The following is a 13,937-nucleotide window of genomic DNA, read 5'->3' as shown; positions in this document are numbered from 1 at the left end:
TGTGTGTGTGTGTGTGTGTGTGTGTGTGTGTGTGTGTGTGTGTGTGTGTGTGTGTGATATGTAATTGAATGATGCTTATCATTACTCAGCAACACTGTCTGATGGGGTCTGTGTCACTACAGAGTCTCCTACTTACAAACACAGGGCTCACTCATGGAGAGCCTGCTACACATGATGAAGTGCTGCGTTGTGTCTGCAGCTTTGATATTGTCATATTTCAGAATATGAACACTGTAATTATCTATTGTGTATATTTGAAGTAAGGGCTTTGTATCCTGTGTGCATATGTGGGTTATTGTGTTAACCTCAGAGCAGCCGAGTAGCACTGAAGTCATGAAGTTGAGCATCATGCACTCCTGACCTCTCTGTGCAGAGACTGTCAGTTAGCTCCTTTCTTCAGAGCCAGGTCCATTTTTATCTTTCTGTCACAGAAGAAACATTTGAGATCAACATTTTCATTCTCATGACCATTTATTGTGCGGAGCTTTCTCCGGTCATGGATGGCCACTCCAGTGTTTACTCTGGTGTTGCTCCAGTTTGAGTCGTTCCTCCTTTTGCTTTCCAGGCTTCATCTGCATTTTGCACTACTCTGTGTGACTAATTATCATGTATGACAGTGCTATTATTAAATATGTGTTCTGGGCTAAAGTCACTGTCTTCACATGCTGTTGATGGCTTCTTAAAATTTTGGCGGTACAGTAGCTGCAGCATCATATGGTAAGTATTTGTATTTCTAGCCTTTCACAGCTGACGGCTGAGCGGGCGACACGATAACTCAAGCAGGAAGTCTCAAATGGATCCCATATTAAAATGGATGCGTTGGGATCTCAGTGATTTTCCTTCTTTGGCTTTGCTAACACGTTCTCACAGTGAGGACTCTGTTTAGCTTCACATTAAACTCAAACACTCTTTGATATGATTTGGATTTCATAGTTGAATCGATTACTACCAAAGCAAAGTCCCTGAGGCAGCAACCAGCCTGAGCACTGACATTTCCAGCACCCTGCTGCAGTCAGTAAGAGACGTTTGAATAGCTGCATTTGGTCTTTTGCTGTTTCTCAGTGGAAGAAGTTGTAAAACTTACAGTTAACAAGGCCAACGTTTGGAGTCTTTGTTGGTCAGTGTTGGACACCACTGGTGAACAGACTTGTATTTGTACCTGTTTTGTTGGTGTATTTGATTTCAACATTGTATGCTGAAAGAAAAACAAAAACATTTTGAGGGAACGGACTCAAGCACGTGACTTTCATTTATATATTATTACTACATATATAAAGGATCCAATAGAATGATTATTATATATGATATATTTCCATTATTATAATGTCAGCGCTGAAGCTCTGCCTGCCAGAACAATCGCTGTGCTCAGTTTCTGCAAACATACCTCAGCCTTCATCACTGTGGATGATTACAGCTCATTAATTTCCTTCCTCATTAAAAATGCCACTTCCAACCAGGAACTTTGCCCCAGAATAGCCAATAGTTGTCCACGCTGACGAATTGCATTTGTGGACGTGACCCTTGTTGGTTGCATGCAGAGCTTTAGCCGTCACTGGCTTTGTATCTGCTGGTAGTTTGCAGAGTGACACACACACTCACAGTGTGAGCTATAAGGCTGAGTTATGCCTTTCACCATGCCAGCCTCTGCAGAGCCAGCTCTCATTGTTGTCTTAATGAGACCTGTCGTCTCTGGGCCACCAAAACACCCTGCAGGCTTGGACACACACACACACACACACACACACACACACACACACACACACACACACACTCTGACCTATACAAGTACAGCTGACACGTGCATCAGTTTGGGACTCATGCAGGTGAAGAGTCTCGTTCATTGCTGCGACCACGTTCATGACCTCATCTCTCACACATGCTGTGTATGTTCAGGCCCCTCCCCTCTACGAGCGTATTCAGAGCTGTAATGTTGACTGCATTCAGGTTGTATGTGGTGTTTTCTTTGACCTTCTTACTGTTTCTTCCTCTTCTCTTCATGTCACAGTGAGTAATGCTGTCGGTGCAAAGAGAAGGTTTACCTGTTTGTCTGCTTTCTTGTTCCTCAGGTTTCTCCCAGCCTGGAGGGATTGGGATGAACGTGGAGGTGGGAGCTGCACCCCTTCAAGCAGAAAAGCCTCCAAGTATTGCAGATCCCCAGATTCTCACACCTCCAGCAGGATCAGTCGCCCCTAAGGAGCACAGCCCCATGCTGCCCGAACCACAAGCTCCTCGCAGCCCTTTGGATGTATCAGCAGGTAAGACTCATGCATTGAACTCACACGCCACAGTGTTTTTCTTCAACACCAGTTTTTGTTTTTTAATCTAAAGCACAAGGTAACTTTAGTTTCAGCTTCTCCAAATAGCTTGTCTACGGATCAGCACCTTTGCATTTCCTGTGCATTTAAAATTCGCTCAAACTGTGTCGATTTTTCTTGTTTTCCCTTAAATTAAGTCAAAACTTGAAGTGAGAACAGATTAAGAGTATTGTTGCATGTGTGTTGCGGCTGAAACCGTGTATTTGATTGACTTTGAGTTTAAATTTTGAAGATGGAAAATGTTTTAAAGATCACGTGGTTTGGTTTGAATACTCATAAATGGCTTGTAGCAAAGGCAACCTTGGCACTCTCACCTGAAATAATTTTTGAAACACACATACTTGAATGATGTGGACAAAAACACAATTGGAAATGAACTGACCAAATCAGTGAACTATTGAACCTTTAGTGTCTACGAGCATGTCCTCGTAATGTAGGTGTGTGTGTATCTTCTTCCAACCCTGCACCACAATAACTGCTCAGTTTGGAAGCCGTGTTTCCTGTTATGCTTGCTCGTCACTCGTGCTGTACATGTTGGTGTAGCTGCAGAAAGGAGGTCAGTGTGCAGGTCGGTGATCTCTGTGTTGCACAAAGACACGCTCAGCTGTCTGTGTCCTTCACTGTCCACACTTTACGACTTTGGACCGGCCGATCGCAGACTCTGCTGCTCTCCAGTTCAGTGTGCGTGCATCCTAGAGAAGCAGAGTCTTACTTGTTGTCTTGCTGTGGCTTGTGTCGCTTGACACAGCTGTGCTAAAATGCACAAAAGCGTCACAGCAGCCGAGGCACCTGTAACTGCAGGTGGTCAGCTGTTAATCAGTCTACAGACTCATGCACCCATTAGACGCCCTTTTAGATCAGCTAACAGGGCTTGTTCTTCTCAGACCCCAAAATTGAAGGTTTGTGTATGTCAGGAAAAGCTACAGGAGTGAAAACAAATGTGATGTACTGTACACACAGAGGCTATGTTTAAGAATGTCTGTCATTCCTGAAACGTTTGTGTTCAACTCCTTGAATTAAAGCTAGACGTCTGCAGTCAGATTGTTTTAAAGTTTACTGTGGTGAATCCAGACACAAAGCTACAAAAAAGGTCATTGTCCAAAACTTTATGGATCTAACTAAATTCCCAAACAGTCTCAAATAGCAGGAGCAGGAAACAAACACTAAGCGTGGGTAAAAATCCTGAGGGATCAGCAAAATTCCTAGTAAGGAAAAGTCTTACGTTGGGCAGGAGAAGCATAATGCAGTGTCGTTTCTTTGCTGTCTCAGCTCCATGTAGATTTATAGGCTGAACCTTTAAATCTAGTTGAAGCCCAACGATGTGTGTCTGCAGTCTTCTGATACTGAGGCTTGATCTCAGAGTATCCAGCCACACACATACTGTCTTCAAACTACAGGTTCTTTCTCCAAACACTCACTCAGATTGTGTCAGTCACAGTGTAGTTAATGCAGACGAGTCACATCATAATAATAAAATATTCCTGAATAACATCAGTCTTGTTTTCTTAATTGTCATTATTGACAAATGTTTTTGGATAATTGTAAAAAATAAATTCGAGTCAGAAACAAAACCAACAAACAGGCTCCTAAAGAGGAAGGAGGAGCCTATTGATCACGTGCCTCATCACATGAGGTGTGGAAAAGGGGCGTGGTCATTATCAGCAGAGGTTCCAGTGAAAACATTGTCTCACCCTATCATGTGACCTACTCAGATCACTGGGACGGGACCATCGAAACTGGATTATAGATGGCAGGGAGCATTTTCTGCCTGGTGGTGTGGGGTCCTGATTACTCCAGGTTTGTGTTTCAGAGGGTGGTGGGAGTCAAAGAGGAGGTACTGGTCCGTGTGTGTGGGGGCTTCAGGTAAACTTCAGTGCTGAGGTTTCTATTCACCTCAGTGTCCATCCATCTTCCTCCACTTATCGGGGTTGCGGGGGCAGCAACCCAAGCAGACCAGCACACAATGCACCCGACTCCTGTGGCGCCTCCTGTAGGTGTGGGCCTGCAGGAGGATTGGCCCATGTCCCTTTTTTGGGCTGTGCTCGGCCGGGCCCCATTGACTAAGGCCCAGCCACCAGACACTCACCCTCGGGCACCCTCTCGGGCACCCTCTCCGGTCCTGGCTCCAGAGCGGGGCCCCAGTAACCCTATCCCAGTAAGGTGAACTGGTCCCTTGGTGTTCTGCTCGTAGGGGTTTTCTCTTTGTCTCGTCCCTCACCCAGGACCAATTTGCCATGGGAGTTTAGACCAACAGTGCACCTCCCCTTGTCAGGGACGACTCTCTCACTAGGGCTTAAATACCTGGGCCTCTCCACCATTTGGTCTTAGAACCGAAGAAGCTTCTCTTATTGGAGGTGAAAAGTCTTCAAGATAAAGTCCAGCCGCTTTTCTACAGCTGCCCATTGAAGTGTGTGTTTTATGTCTGCCTGTGAAGCACTCGGGAACACAGAGTGACTCAACTTTGCAGCAAACCCTAGCCCCCTCCCTCTTCAAGATCCAGACTGCACATGCTTGAACCTTCGTCTGACTGCCATGACACCAACTGACAGCCCACAGTGCAACAACAAACTGCACTGAGCAGATGTAACCATGTACAAATAATAATCTAATAATAATAATCATTCTGGCCCAGTAGACATTTGTACTCCAGAGATATCCTGAGTCATCATTAAAATACAAAATATCCAAAAAGGCTAAGAAACTGTATGTTAAATACTTTTGTAAGATACTACTTCTGACTTTGCAGATGCCATTATTGACAAAATGAAGATATATTAGAAAGTACAGAAGAAACTGGGTATGACATCTTAGAGACTTCTAGAAATCCTCAGAGTAACAGCTAAATGAAAGCCAGGATCTGCAACATGAAGTCAACATCAGTCCATTTGAAGTTTTTTAGAGTCCCTTATTTGGATGGAGCGGTAGGGTGTCAGCTAAAATTAGCAAACCTTTCTGTTGATCTGCATCCATAAACTGTATGATGACCACTTTGAAAACAAAACAAACAAACGATAGAATAAAAAAAACATACACGAATACAGTGGAAGCCCAGATGTCCCAGTTTCCCGCTGGGATTTGAATCTGGCAGCATGAAATTTGTCTTAAAGCTCCATGTGGGCATGCCACGTGATCTGTGTCTACAGTGGTTGCAAAAGTATTCGGCCCCCTTGAACTTTCCCACATTTTGTCACATTACAGCCACAAACATGAATCAGTTTTATTGGAATTCCAGGTGAAAGACCAACACAAAGTGGTGCACACGTGAGAAGTGGAACGAAAATCATACGATTCCAAGCATGTTTTACAAATAAATAACTGCAAAGTGGGGTGTGCGTAATTATTCAGCCCCTGAGTCGATACTTTGTAGAACCACCTCTTGCTGCAGTTCCAGCTGCCAGTCTTTTAGGGTCTGTCTCTACCAGCTTTGCACATCTACAGACTGAAATCTTTGCCCATTCTTCTTTGAAACAGCTCCAGCTCAGTCAGATTAGATGGACAGCGTTTGTGAACAGCAGTTTTCAGATCTTGCCACAGATTCTGGATTGGATTTAGATCTGGACTTTGACTGGATTTTCGTTCCACTTCCAATAATTCCATTGGAATTGGAATTCCAATAAAACTGATTCATGTTTGTGGCTGTACTGTGACAAAATGTGGGAAAGTTCAAGGGGGCCGAATACTTTTGCATTCACTGTATTTCTTTTGTAAGTGGTAGGTTTGTTTTGAACAAGAACGTTTTCCAATGTGTGAAGCCAAACTTAAGAAGTGGTGCGTGCTATTTATTCGGGTTTGGAGGTACACATTTGTAAAATCTTGCGTGAGGATCGCAGTCACATTATATTTGTAAATCTTACTGTATGCTTGTTGATTCGTAACCCCTTTGAAGCCAGTTTCACTTCATATTTTATACTCTGAGATTTCATTTCACTTTTTAATACAGGCCATATTCACACACAGTCATTTTGACTCTTTGACTTGAAGTTCTTGCAAACTATTGCACACACACACGACCCTGACGGATGCATCAGGGTCGTTTAGTTCAGCATCTTGTCAAAAGACACGTGGACATGCGTCCTGGAGGAGGTGGGGATCAAACCACTGACCTTTTAATTACTCGATGAGCTGTTTGAGTCACGGCTGCCACTTTTGTACCAATCATGCTCATTTCATAGCTGAAGTCTGACATCATGAGCATTTTGGAGCCAGCCTAAATTGGCCGTTGGACAAATTGTAGTTTCTGGCAGTTCCGCGTTGGCGTTTCAGCCCTGGAAGTTTACACTGAGATAATCAATGTTGTTCGCTTCACATATAAGTGTTTTAAATGTTGTGGCTGATATGTGCATGTTGGTACTGCAGGTCAGGAACATTTACTGACAATCACAGTAACAAACTCCTCTGTAGTCCTTTAGAAAACATCCAGAATAACGAGCCTTTGCAGCACAAACACTGCAGTACTTTCATTTGATGTTTCTGCTTCCCCTGATACATAAAGAGCACAGTTGTGTCATGTGTTTGTTAATATGAAAAATGGCCCTCCAGAGAGCTGCTGCACTGTACTGTGTGGGTCCTGACAGCTGCTCCACTTTAGCTGTTCTTCTTCAGCTGTGTACCTTTATGTATATACCTGAGACCTAGAAACAAACTGGGCCACCCCTCCTCTCAGTGGACGATGTCCCCGCTGCTCTTGTTAGCACTCCTGTATCTTGCATTCGCCATCCTATCTTTACCGTCTCCCTTCTAGACTGAAATCAGGTTGACTACTGCCATCCATTATAAATGCCCTCTATTACTGAAGCAATGTTAAACTGTGGCACAAAACTAATGGAGTCTGCTTTAGTTACAGTAAAGTGACCTGTGTTTGACCTCCTTTCTGTGGGACCATTAAGCATTCTTCTTGATATTTTTTCCACGTCTTTCTGTGTCTATCATTGTGTGCATGTTGGGCACTTCACTCTAGGTACTACATACTTACATGCACACACTCTCATGTGCCTGCACAAAGCTATGTCGTTTGCTACTAGCTTAATTGTGAGTGTACACAATGTACTAGTCCTCAAGGCTGCTCTGAGTCAGTCGCCCAAAATTAGCCTATTGTCTCCATCCTTTAAGTTGCTCATATACTGCGTGTGTGTGTGTGTGTGTGTGTGTGTGTGTGCGTGTGCGTGTGTGTGCGTGTGCGTGTGTGTGCGTGTGTGTGTGTGTGTGTATGTTTAAATGTCACTATCCATTTGCTCAGTCAGTATTACATTAGAAGAAATCTTCATACTATCACGGCTTGGTTTGGATTACTTTATCCGCTCTGTGTTAAAGTTGTATTATTTCCATTTGTAGCTGATTCTTAGACTCTTCATTAATCCTTCACTGGGCCTCTGTGCAGCTCCACATTTCAACCATTGTCTGAAACAAGTTTGACTGTTTAATTCCCCTCCTCTCCTTTAAATCCAACTTTATTCTGGTTGGCTGCCCCTCACAAGCACAAACTTTAACCAGCTGCTGGGCGGAGCCTGTGTGCTGATATGTGTGTCTGCCATGACCGTATAAAGACTATTTCCAATCACTGACATTATAAAGAAACAACTGTGTGAAACTGAGCATTTGGACTAGTCTGAAACCTTTTTATTTTTTGATTACTTCCAAATAAGCTGAGCTTATTATTTGAAACATAATATTGCCAATATGACCACTGTAAGTAAGTAGATCCTCTTAAAGAATATGAGAACATGCACACTTTCTTCACTAAAGGGCAACAGAAATGAGGCTCTAAAATGTTACGCTGTTTGTGTAATCAGTATCCCAGTCTTCTTGTGATATTTCTCTGTCCGTTTTGGTGCATGCTCAATCATCCAGGTAAGGAAATCCCAAAAAGTTGATTCTGTTCATCTGGACGTTTTCCGTGGGAGAAACGTTTCATCCACTTCACTTCTTCTTCAGCTGAATCCAGATTTCCACTACATTTATGAACAGTACAAACTAGCACCACTGAATGAACAATGGGCTGTGAGGTCAGGTTCGTGATCATTAGTATGAAAATTGTCATGACCATTGATCAACAACCATTGATCAAAGACCACTGATCAATGGCCATGAGTACCTCATACTCCTCGATTCAGAGATGGTCTTTGCTTTTTCACGTAAATGGCCTCCTTGACCCCCGATTCAAACCAATCAACTTTTTGGGCTTTCTCTGTATTGTTTGTTTTAGACTAAGGGAAAAAAGTTAATATGCACATATCTATCTTTACCTACCTTAAACTATGCCCTCTTCACCCACAACAAGGTGCCTTAGGCTGGCCAGACCAGGCTGGCTGCCTGTCGACAGACCTCCCTTTTACTCCAAGTGTCACCACAGTGATTGCTCGACATGCCAGCCATCTTGCAGCCAGCCCTGAGGACCCACCTGACAGTTGGCCTAGCCGTGAGAGCGCTGCCTATGCTGGAGGCGACGAAAGGGACAGGGATGGATCAGACCGAAAACAAAAGAAGAAGAAGAAAAGACGACAGAAAGATGAGGGATCCTATGAACAACTGGAGAGCAAGGGCCACCCTGAGATGCAAGCACTGGGAGAAAGCACCCGACCAACAGAGGAGTTCTATCATAGGATTGGCCCAAGGAGGGATAAAGCAGAGGGTGGTTGGGAGGAGCAACTTGGGAAGAGTGGAGGCCGAGGGAAGAAGGGGAAGAGCAGGAAGAAGCTTCCAGAGGAGTGGGGAGTGGCAGAACCATTTGTTCCTTCATCTGCTGTGACCTCTAACATTACAGAGGAGGACATGATGGATCTTGGGAGTTCAACTCTGGACAACCTTGAGGCCTACTTGGCAGATGAAGATTCAAGCCAGAGCCCCTGGAAAAAGGAGGTCTACCCAGATGAAGGCTTGGTATCTTCCCCTCTGTCTCAGGATCTTTTCTCCCCAGGAGCGGCTCCCATTAGCCCACTGGTCCTGAACAGTGAGCTGAAAGCCACAGCAGCTCCGTTTACTATGCCCTCTACCACCAACGGCAAATCACTCGGTTCCTTCCCTGTGGCCCCTCCATGTTGTGACCCATTTGATCTCTTGATGGAAACCGAAAATGCAAGTCTGGGCAACAGCAAAGAGGCTTTTTCACCACTCTTTTCTCCAGAGAATGAAGCAGCAGTTGGTAATCTGGTAGACAGCGGCATGTTTGACAACAGCAGTTCTCTCCAGGAATGTTGTGAGCAAGCCACGCCTGAGGCAGACACCTCAGCCTTCAGCCCTGCCACCCAGCCAAGCCCAAATTGTTCCCCTGAAGGTGAGGTGTTAGCCTCAGCACCACCTCTCTCGCCATCTGATGCTTCATGGGTTCTGAACAGCTCAAATATGAGCAGCAACAGCGATTTATTTAATTTTGCTGACATGGGTGCGCTAGGTCATCCTTTACCCTTAGGCCTAAACTTCGACACCCCAAGCCCAGCACCTCTCCGTTCCCCAAAAACTACGGCACAGGAATTCCAAGCCAGAGAGCTCAAAGAAGGCAAATCATCCCCAAAACAATCCAAGAAACCACGCTCTTCATCTTCTTCATCCTCTGTTAAGAGTCCAACCTCCCCAGAAGCTAAAAGGTTCTCTCCAATGGCATCGCCTGTCACCAGCCCCTCTTCCCCTCCATCGGTCCCCCCTCTGGCAGTTCCAGGATCTGGTCTTAATCCTGCAGCTAAGCCCTTCTTTCCCAGCTTTGCTGATCCCATGGAAGAACCAGCTGTGGCCAATCAAGATGTTCCTCTCGTTGAAGGTTGGTTGTAGTCACCCCTGGACAACGTAGAAATACATAAAGTAACTAAAACATGTAGACAAATGGTTGCCATGCATGTTGCAATCCAGCTTGGGTACTTCCCATATTTGAAACTGACGTCCGATAGATCTTGAGCAGAACTGATTGCTTGGGTGTATTATATTCATCAGGGGTTATGTCAATCATTACACCCATTCGTTCTGTTTTCTTGCATGGATACATTTGTCTAAAGACTTGGCTGAGGCTTGCTGGCTGTTTTTGAGTGACTAACGCATGGATTGAAGTGTTGACCAACAGGGCTGTGGATTGCCTTGACTCTAAAGGGATGTTTGGGTTTCATTGCAGTGGGATCGTATAAGGTATTAATCAGTACTCGAAGCCAAACGGTCAGTGTAACTGTAAGCTATATTTAGAGTATTTTCAGGACTCAACACTACTACCAGACACAAGTTTCCTGAAGCCATCACCTCTCTATCTTAACAGCGATAAGTACTTTGACAAAGACAGCACTGTTACCTTGCAGAAGACAGAGTTGCTCATTTAGCGGGGCCTCATCTTTGATGTTTTAAACACCTACAGTACGTATACGCTTTGCATCTCCTAACTGGGAAGAAGCTGAATATAATACACTGAGTACGAATCAGCACCTTATACAGAACTACTTAAAAGAAACTGAAACATCCCTTTTATCTGTAGTATCCTGTTCCCAATGATGCACTGCTGAGATGTTCTCATGACTAACAGTGTTGCTGTTGACAGGTGTGACACTACTAACCATTCACAGTCTTCCTTCCTAGCAGCACCAGTAGGTATCTTCACCAAATCAAAACGAAACCTGTACTTTTCTCTTCTGTCCAGGTCTCTGTTAACCCTGTGATCATTATCCCTTTCCTTTGCATCCAGGGGTTATGGTGTCACGCTGTCTTCTTTTCCCTGCATCCAGTTAACTCTGTTTTCCTCACTGCTGTAGCTGCCTGTCTTTGTTGGAAAATAAAAGCAGGTGTCCTGTTTTTTCACTAAAGGTGTTACGCAATAACAATTCTTACCCCGTCTCCTTGAAGTATAATGGTTCCAAAAGGCCAAACTGTAATTGTTAATTTTGTTGATTTTATTTTCCATGTTCTGTGATGATTGTTGCCTCGGCGGGTTCTCCATCATAGGTAAGTCCTGTTCTAAGTCCTCCTGTGGTTTTGTCTCTCTGTTGTTGTTTTGTGCGGTGTTGTTGAAGCACACATTTGGGTGCATCAGATTCGTTAACGGCTGTTGCTTCAACCATAATTGAGGTGTCACCAGTGTGCTGCAGTTAAATAAAAACCACCTTCTCATTCTCAGCTTGAAGTCAGGCTTGTTCTTGGAGTTTGCTAATTAGGCTGTTAAAATGGAGAATGTTTTGGCAGCTTATGCACTGTCCTCTTGGCATCATTAGGTCAGGATGTGCAAGGTGCAAAAGCGGGGGGTTACTCCATACTCTTATTGCCAACCTTTATCTATGGTCAAAAGCCTTGGGGCAGGAAAAATGCGATGAGGGTGCAGATATATGGCGATAATTAGTGGGCAGCATTAGAAGCTGTGGTGTCCCGCAGATATTTAGGATATAGTTGGCACTGAGCTTCAAGCATATGGTCAAAAAGTTCTGCGAATAGGTCATAAAAATAGAAACCCTTGGTTCGTGTAAATTTGCCCCCTTTCAAGATCTGGACTGCTGCTACCTTGCAGCATGATCTGCATGTTTTTAGGCAGAAGGCCGGGTATAGATTAGTTTGAGCTCTGAAACTCAACAGATCAAAGCTTTTGGGCAGTTTTCTGTCAAGTTCACATTTTTAATAAAATACTGTATTTGTAGCAGTGTCACTCAGTAACATGTGACTTGAGTTGCCTGGGGATTAGTCCTGCTTGTGGCAGCCAGGAAGTGACTTGTTTTAACGTACCTGGATTTTAGAAAAAGTGTAACTTTAATAGGGAAAGAGTTTCCAGCCCACTGGGGCAGGCTTGTTTTTACAGCAGCCAGATGAGGAGTTGAAATAAAATGCACTGACGCTGCTGCTTTTGTGTGTGGGTGTGTGCATGCAGCCTCCATGTGTGTTTGTCTCCCATTAAAGTGTATATCTAAATTTAGGCATAAGTGCATGTGGCTCTGTGTTTGTGTGTGCAGGTTTCTGCTTTCTGAGACGAGCTAAAGTGTTCTTTGTGTGCTGCTGTGATTTATGGAGATTCAGAGTTGCAGAGGATTCATTTCCTTGTCCTTCCTTTCCTGTCTCTGCCTCCTGTCGGAGGCTGTAATGAGGACTGAAGTAGCCTTCAGCTCGCAACAGGAACAGTACAGTGTTGAACCTAGCTATTAAGCTGCTTTGATCAATGCCTTCCCACCACACACACACACACACACACACACACACACACACACACACACACACACACACACACACACACACACACACACACACTGAAACATTGTGAGTGCTTATTGCGTTCTGTTTGTGTTTCGTTTCATTAGTTGTGTCTGTGTGTGATATTTGCTTGGTATTCCCGATGCTAGATATCCATATATTTGTGTTGTTGTTTTGAAAGCTTGTAACCAGCATGCACTGCTGAAATGCAAGACAAGTAATAGCATTAAATGTCCAGCATCAGATTAAGCTTGCATGAGTCCCTGTGCATGCATTGGTAGATACGGCTGCGGGTGTGGCGTGCGTGCTCGAGTTATTGCACATACATGAATAAAGTCAGCTTTTTATTTCCAAAAACAGCCGATGGGAAGGTGAGAGCAGGTGATGAGTTTTTGTACTTTATTGTAATCAAAGTCACATGATGAAATCGTGTTATAACCCATGAAAAATGTTTCATCTCATTGGACTGAAGAGTCCGTGTGGCTGTTTGTTTGAGGTGTGCACAACTCCAGTACACTGTCAAACACCAGGGTTCCCAACAGGACACAAACAACATTAAGGACTGCCTTAAAGGGCTTAATGAGTGTGGAGAAAGTATTCCGATTTGTGTTGCACTTCTTGGATGAAATTGTTCAAGTTGTTACCTCCTGGATTTGGCAACATGAACGCCTCCGATTTACTCAGCAGTATGTAGTGGTGGTTGAGTCTGGAGCATGCATGAGACCTTAGAAGCACAGCGAAGCATTAGTGAAGACTTGGAGCCGGCAGTGGTCGCTATGGCTCGTCGGATTACGGCAGTCAAGGAGCTTCACACATTGCCTGGTAAAATCCAGAGAGCTGAAGGAGTTTCATGAGGAGGAAGATGTACAGGAGCCTATAGCACCACCTCCTCAGCCAGAGGAACAGGGCTGGCATGCCCAACCTTTGTTCCCTGCGAGGAGCTTGGCTGTGAGGAAAGGAAAAAGTAAGCCCCAGAAACCGCTAAACGCATCAGCCCAGTCCAGTGAGAGTTTCCTCACGAGTGTCCCCAGAATGAGGTTGACTATCGTAACAGGTTGTCATGTCTTTTATTCAGGCCAGTGCCTCTATATGTGTTTTTACTGTGGGTGATATGAATGTGGATGTATCAAACAGTAGCTCTAGTAAAGTGCTTTCGCCTGATAATAGTATTAGTTATGAGCTTGTTTTTACTGAGCATGTGCCGTCATCTCTAAATTTAGGCAATGTTGCCCTTCCAGCTTATTGCATGGAAAAGTAGACTGGCTGGGTAAGGTTGAGCTACATCCTGGTGCATGTAATGATGTCAGCTGTATAAACTAGAGATGGCACGATACCACTTTTTTATGTCCGATACCGATATCATAAATTTGGATATCTGCCGATACCGATATGAATCCGATATAGTGTTTTTTAATCAACAAAACTGTCTTTTTAAATATCTTGCTGCATTTTGTATAAGTTCATACTCAAGTTTAAAACAACAAC

At 44.2% G+C, this 13,937-nt stretch overlaps 1 protein-coding gene across 3 annotated transcripts in view; it reads left to right on the top strand.

The window, feature by feature from the left end:
* The window catches only part of LOC102205018 (microtubule-associated protein 4-like), a 73,979-nt gene extending 63,868 nt beyond the window's left edge, over positions 1–10,111 (top strand). For all 3 annotated transcript variants that reach the window (XM_005747214.2, XM_005747215.2, XM_005747213.2), the window contains 2 exons: positions 2,067–2,255; positions 8,593–10,111. In XM_005747214.2, the coding sequence (XP_005747271.1) occupies positions 2,067–2,255; positions 8,593–10,076 (1,673 nt within the window). In that variant the 3' untranslated portion in view covers positions 10,077–10,111. The remainder of the gene's footprint in view (positions 1–2,066; positions 2,256–8,592) is intronic.
* Positions 10,112–13,937: the final 3,826 nt, after the last annotated feature.

The sequence above is a fragment of the Pundamilia nyererei genome, unplaced genomic scaffold (assembly GCF_000239375.1).
Source record: "Pundamilia nyererei isolate P.nyererei 1_Seehausen unplaced genomic scaffold, PunNye1.0 scaffold00191, whole genome shotgun sequence".
NCBI classification, from domain to species: Eukaryota; Metazoa; Chordata; class Actinopteri; order Cichliformes; family Cichlidae; genus Pundamilia; species Pundamilia nyererei.
Note: the sequence above shows the minus strand (reverse complement) of the source record. Positions and strands in the feature narration are given on the sequence as shown.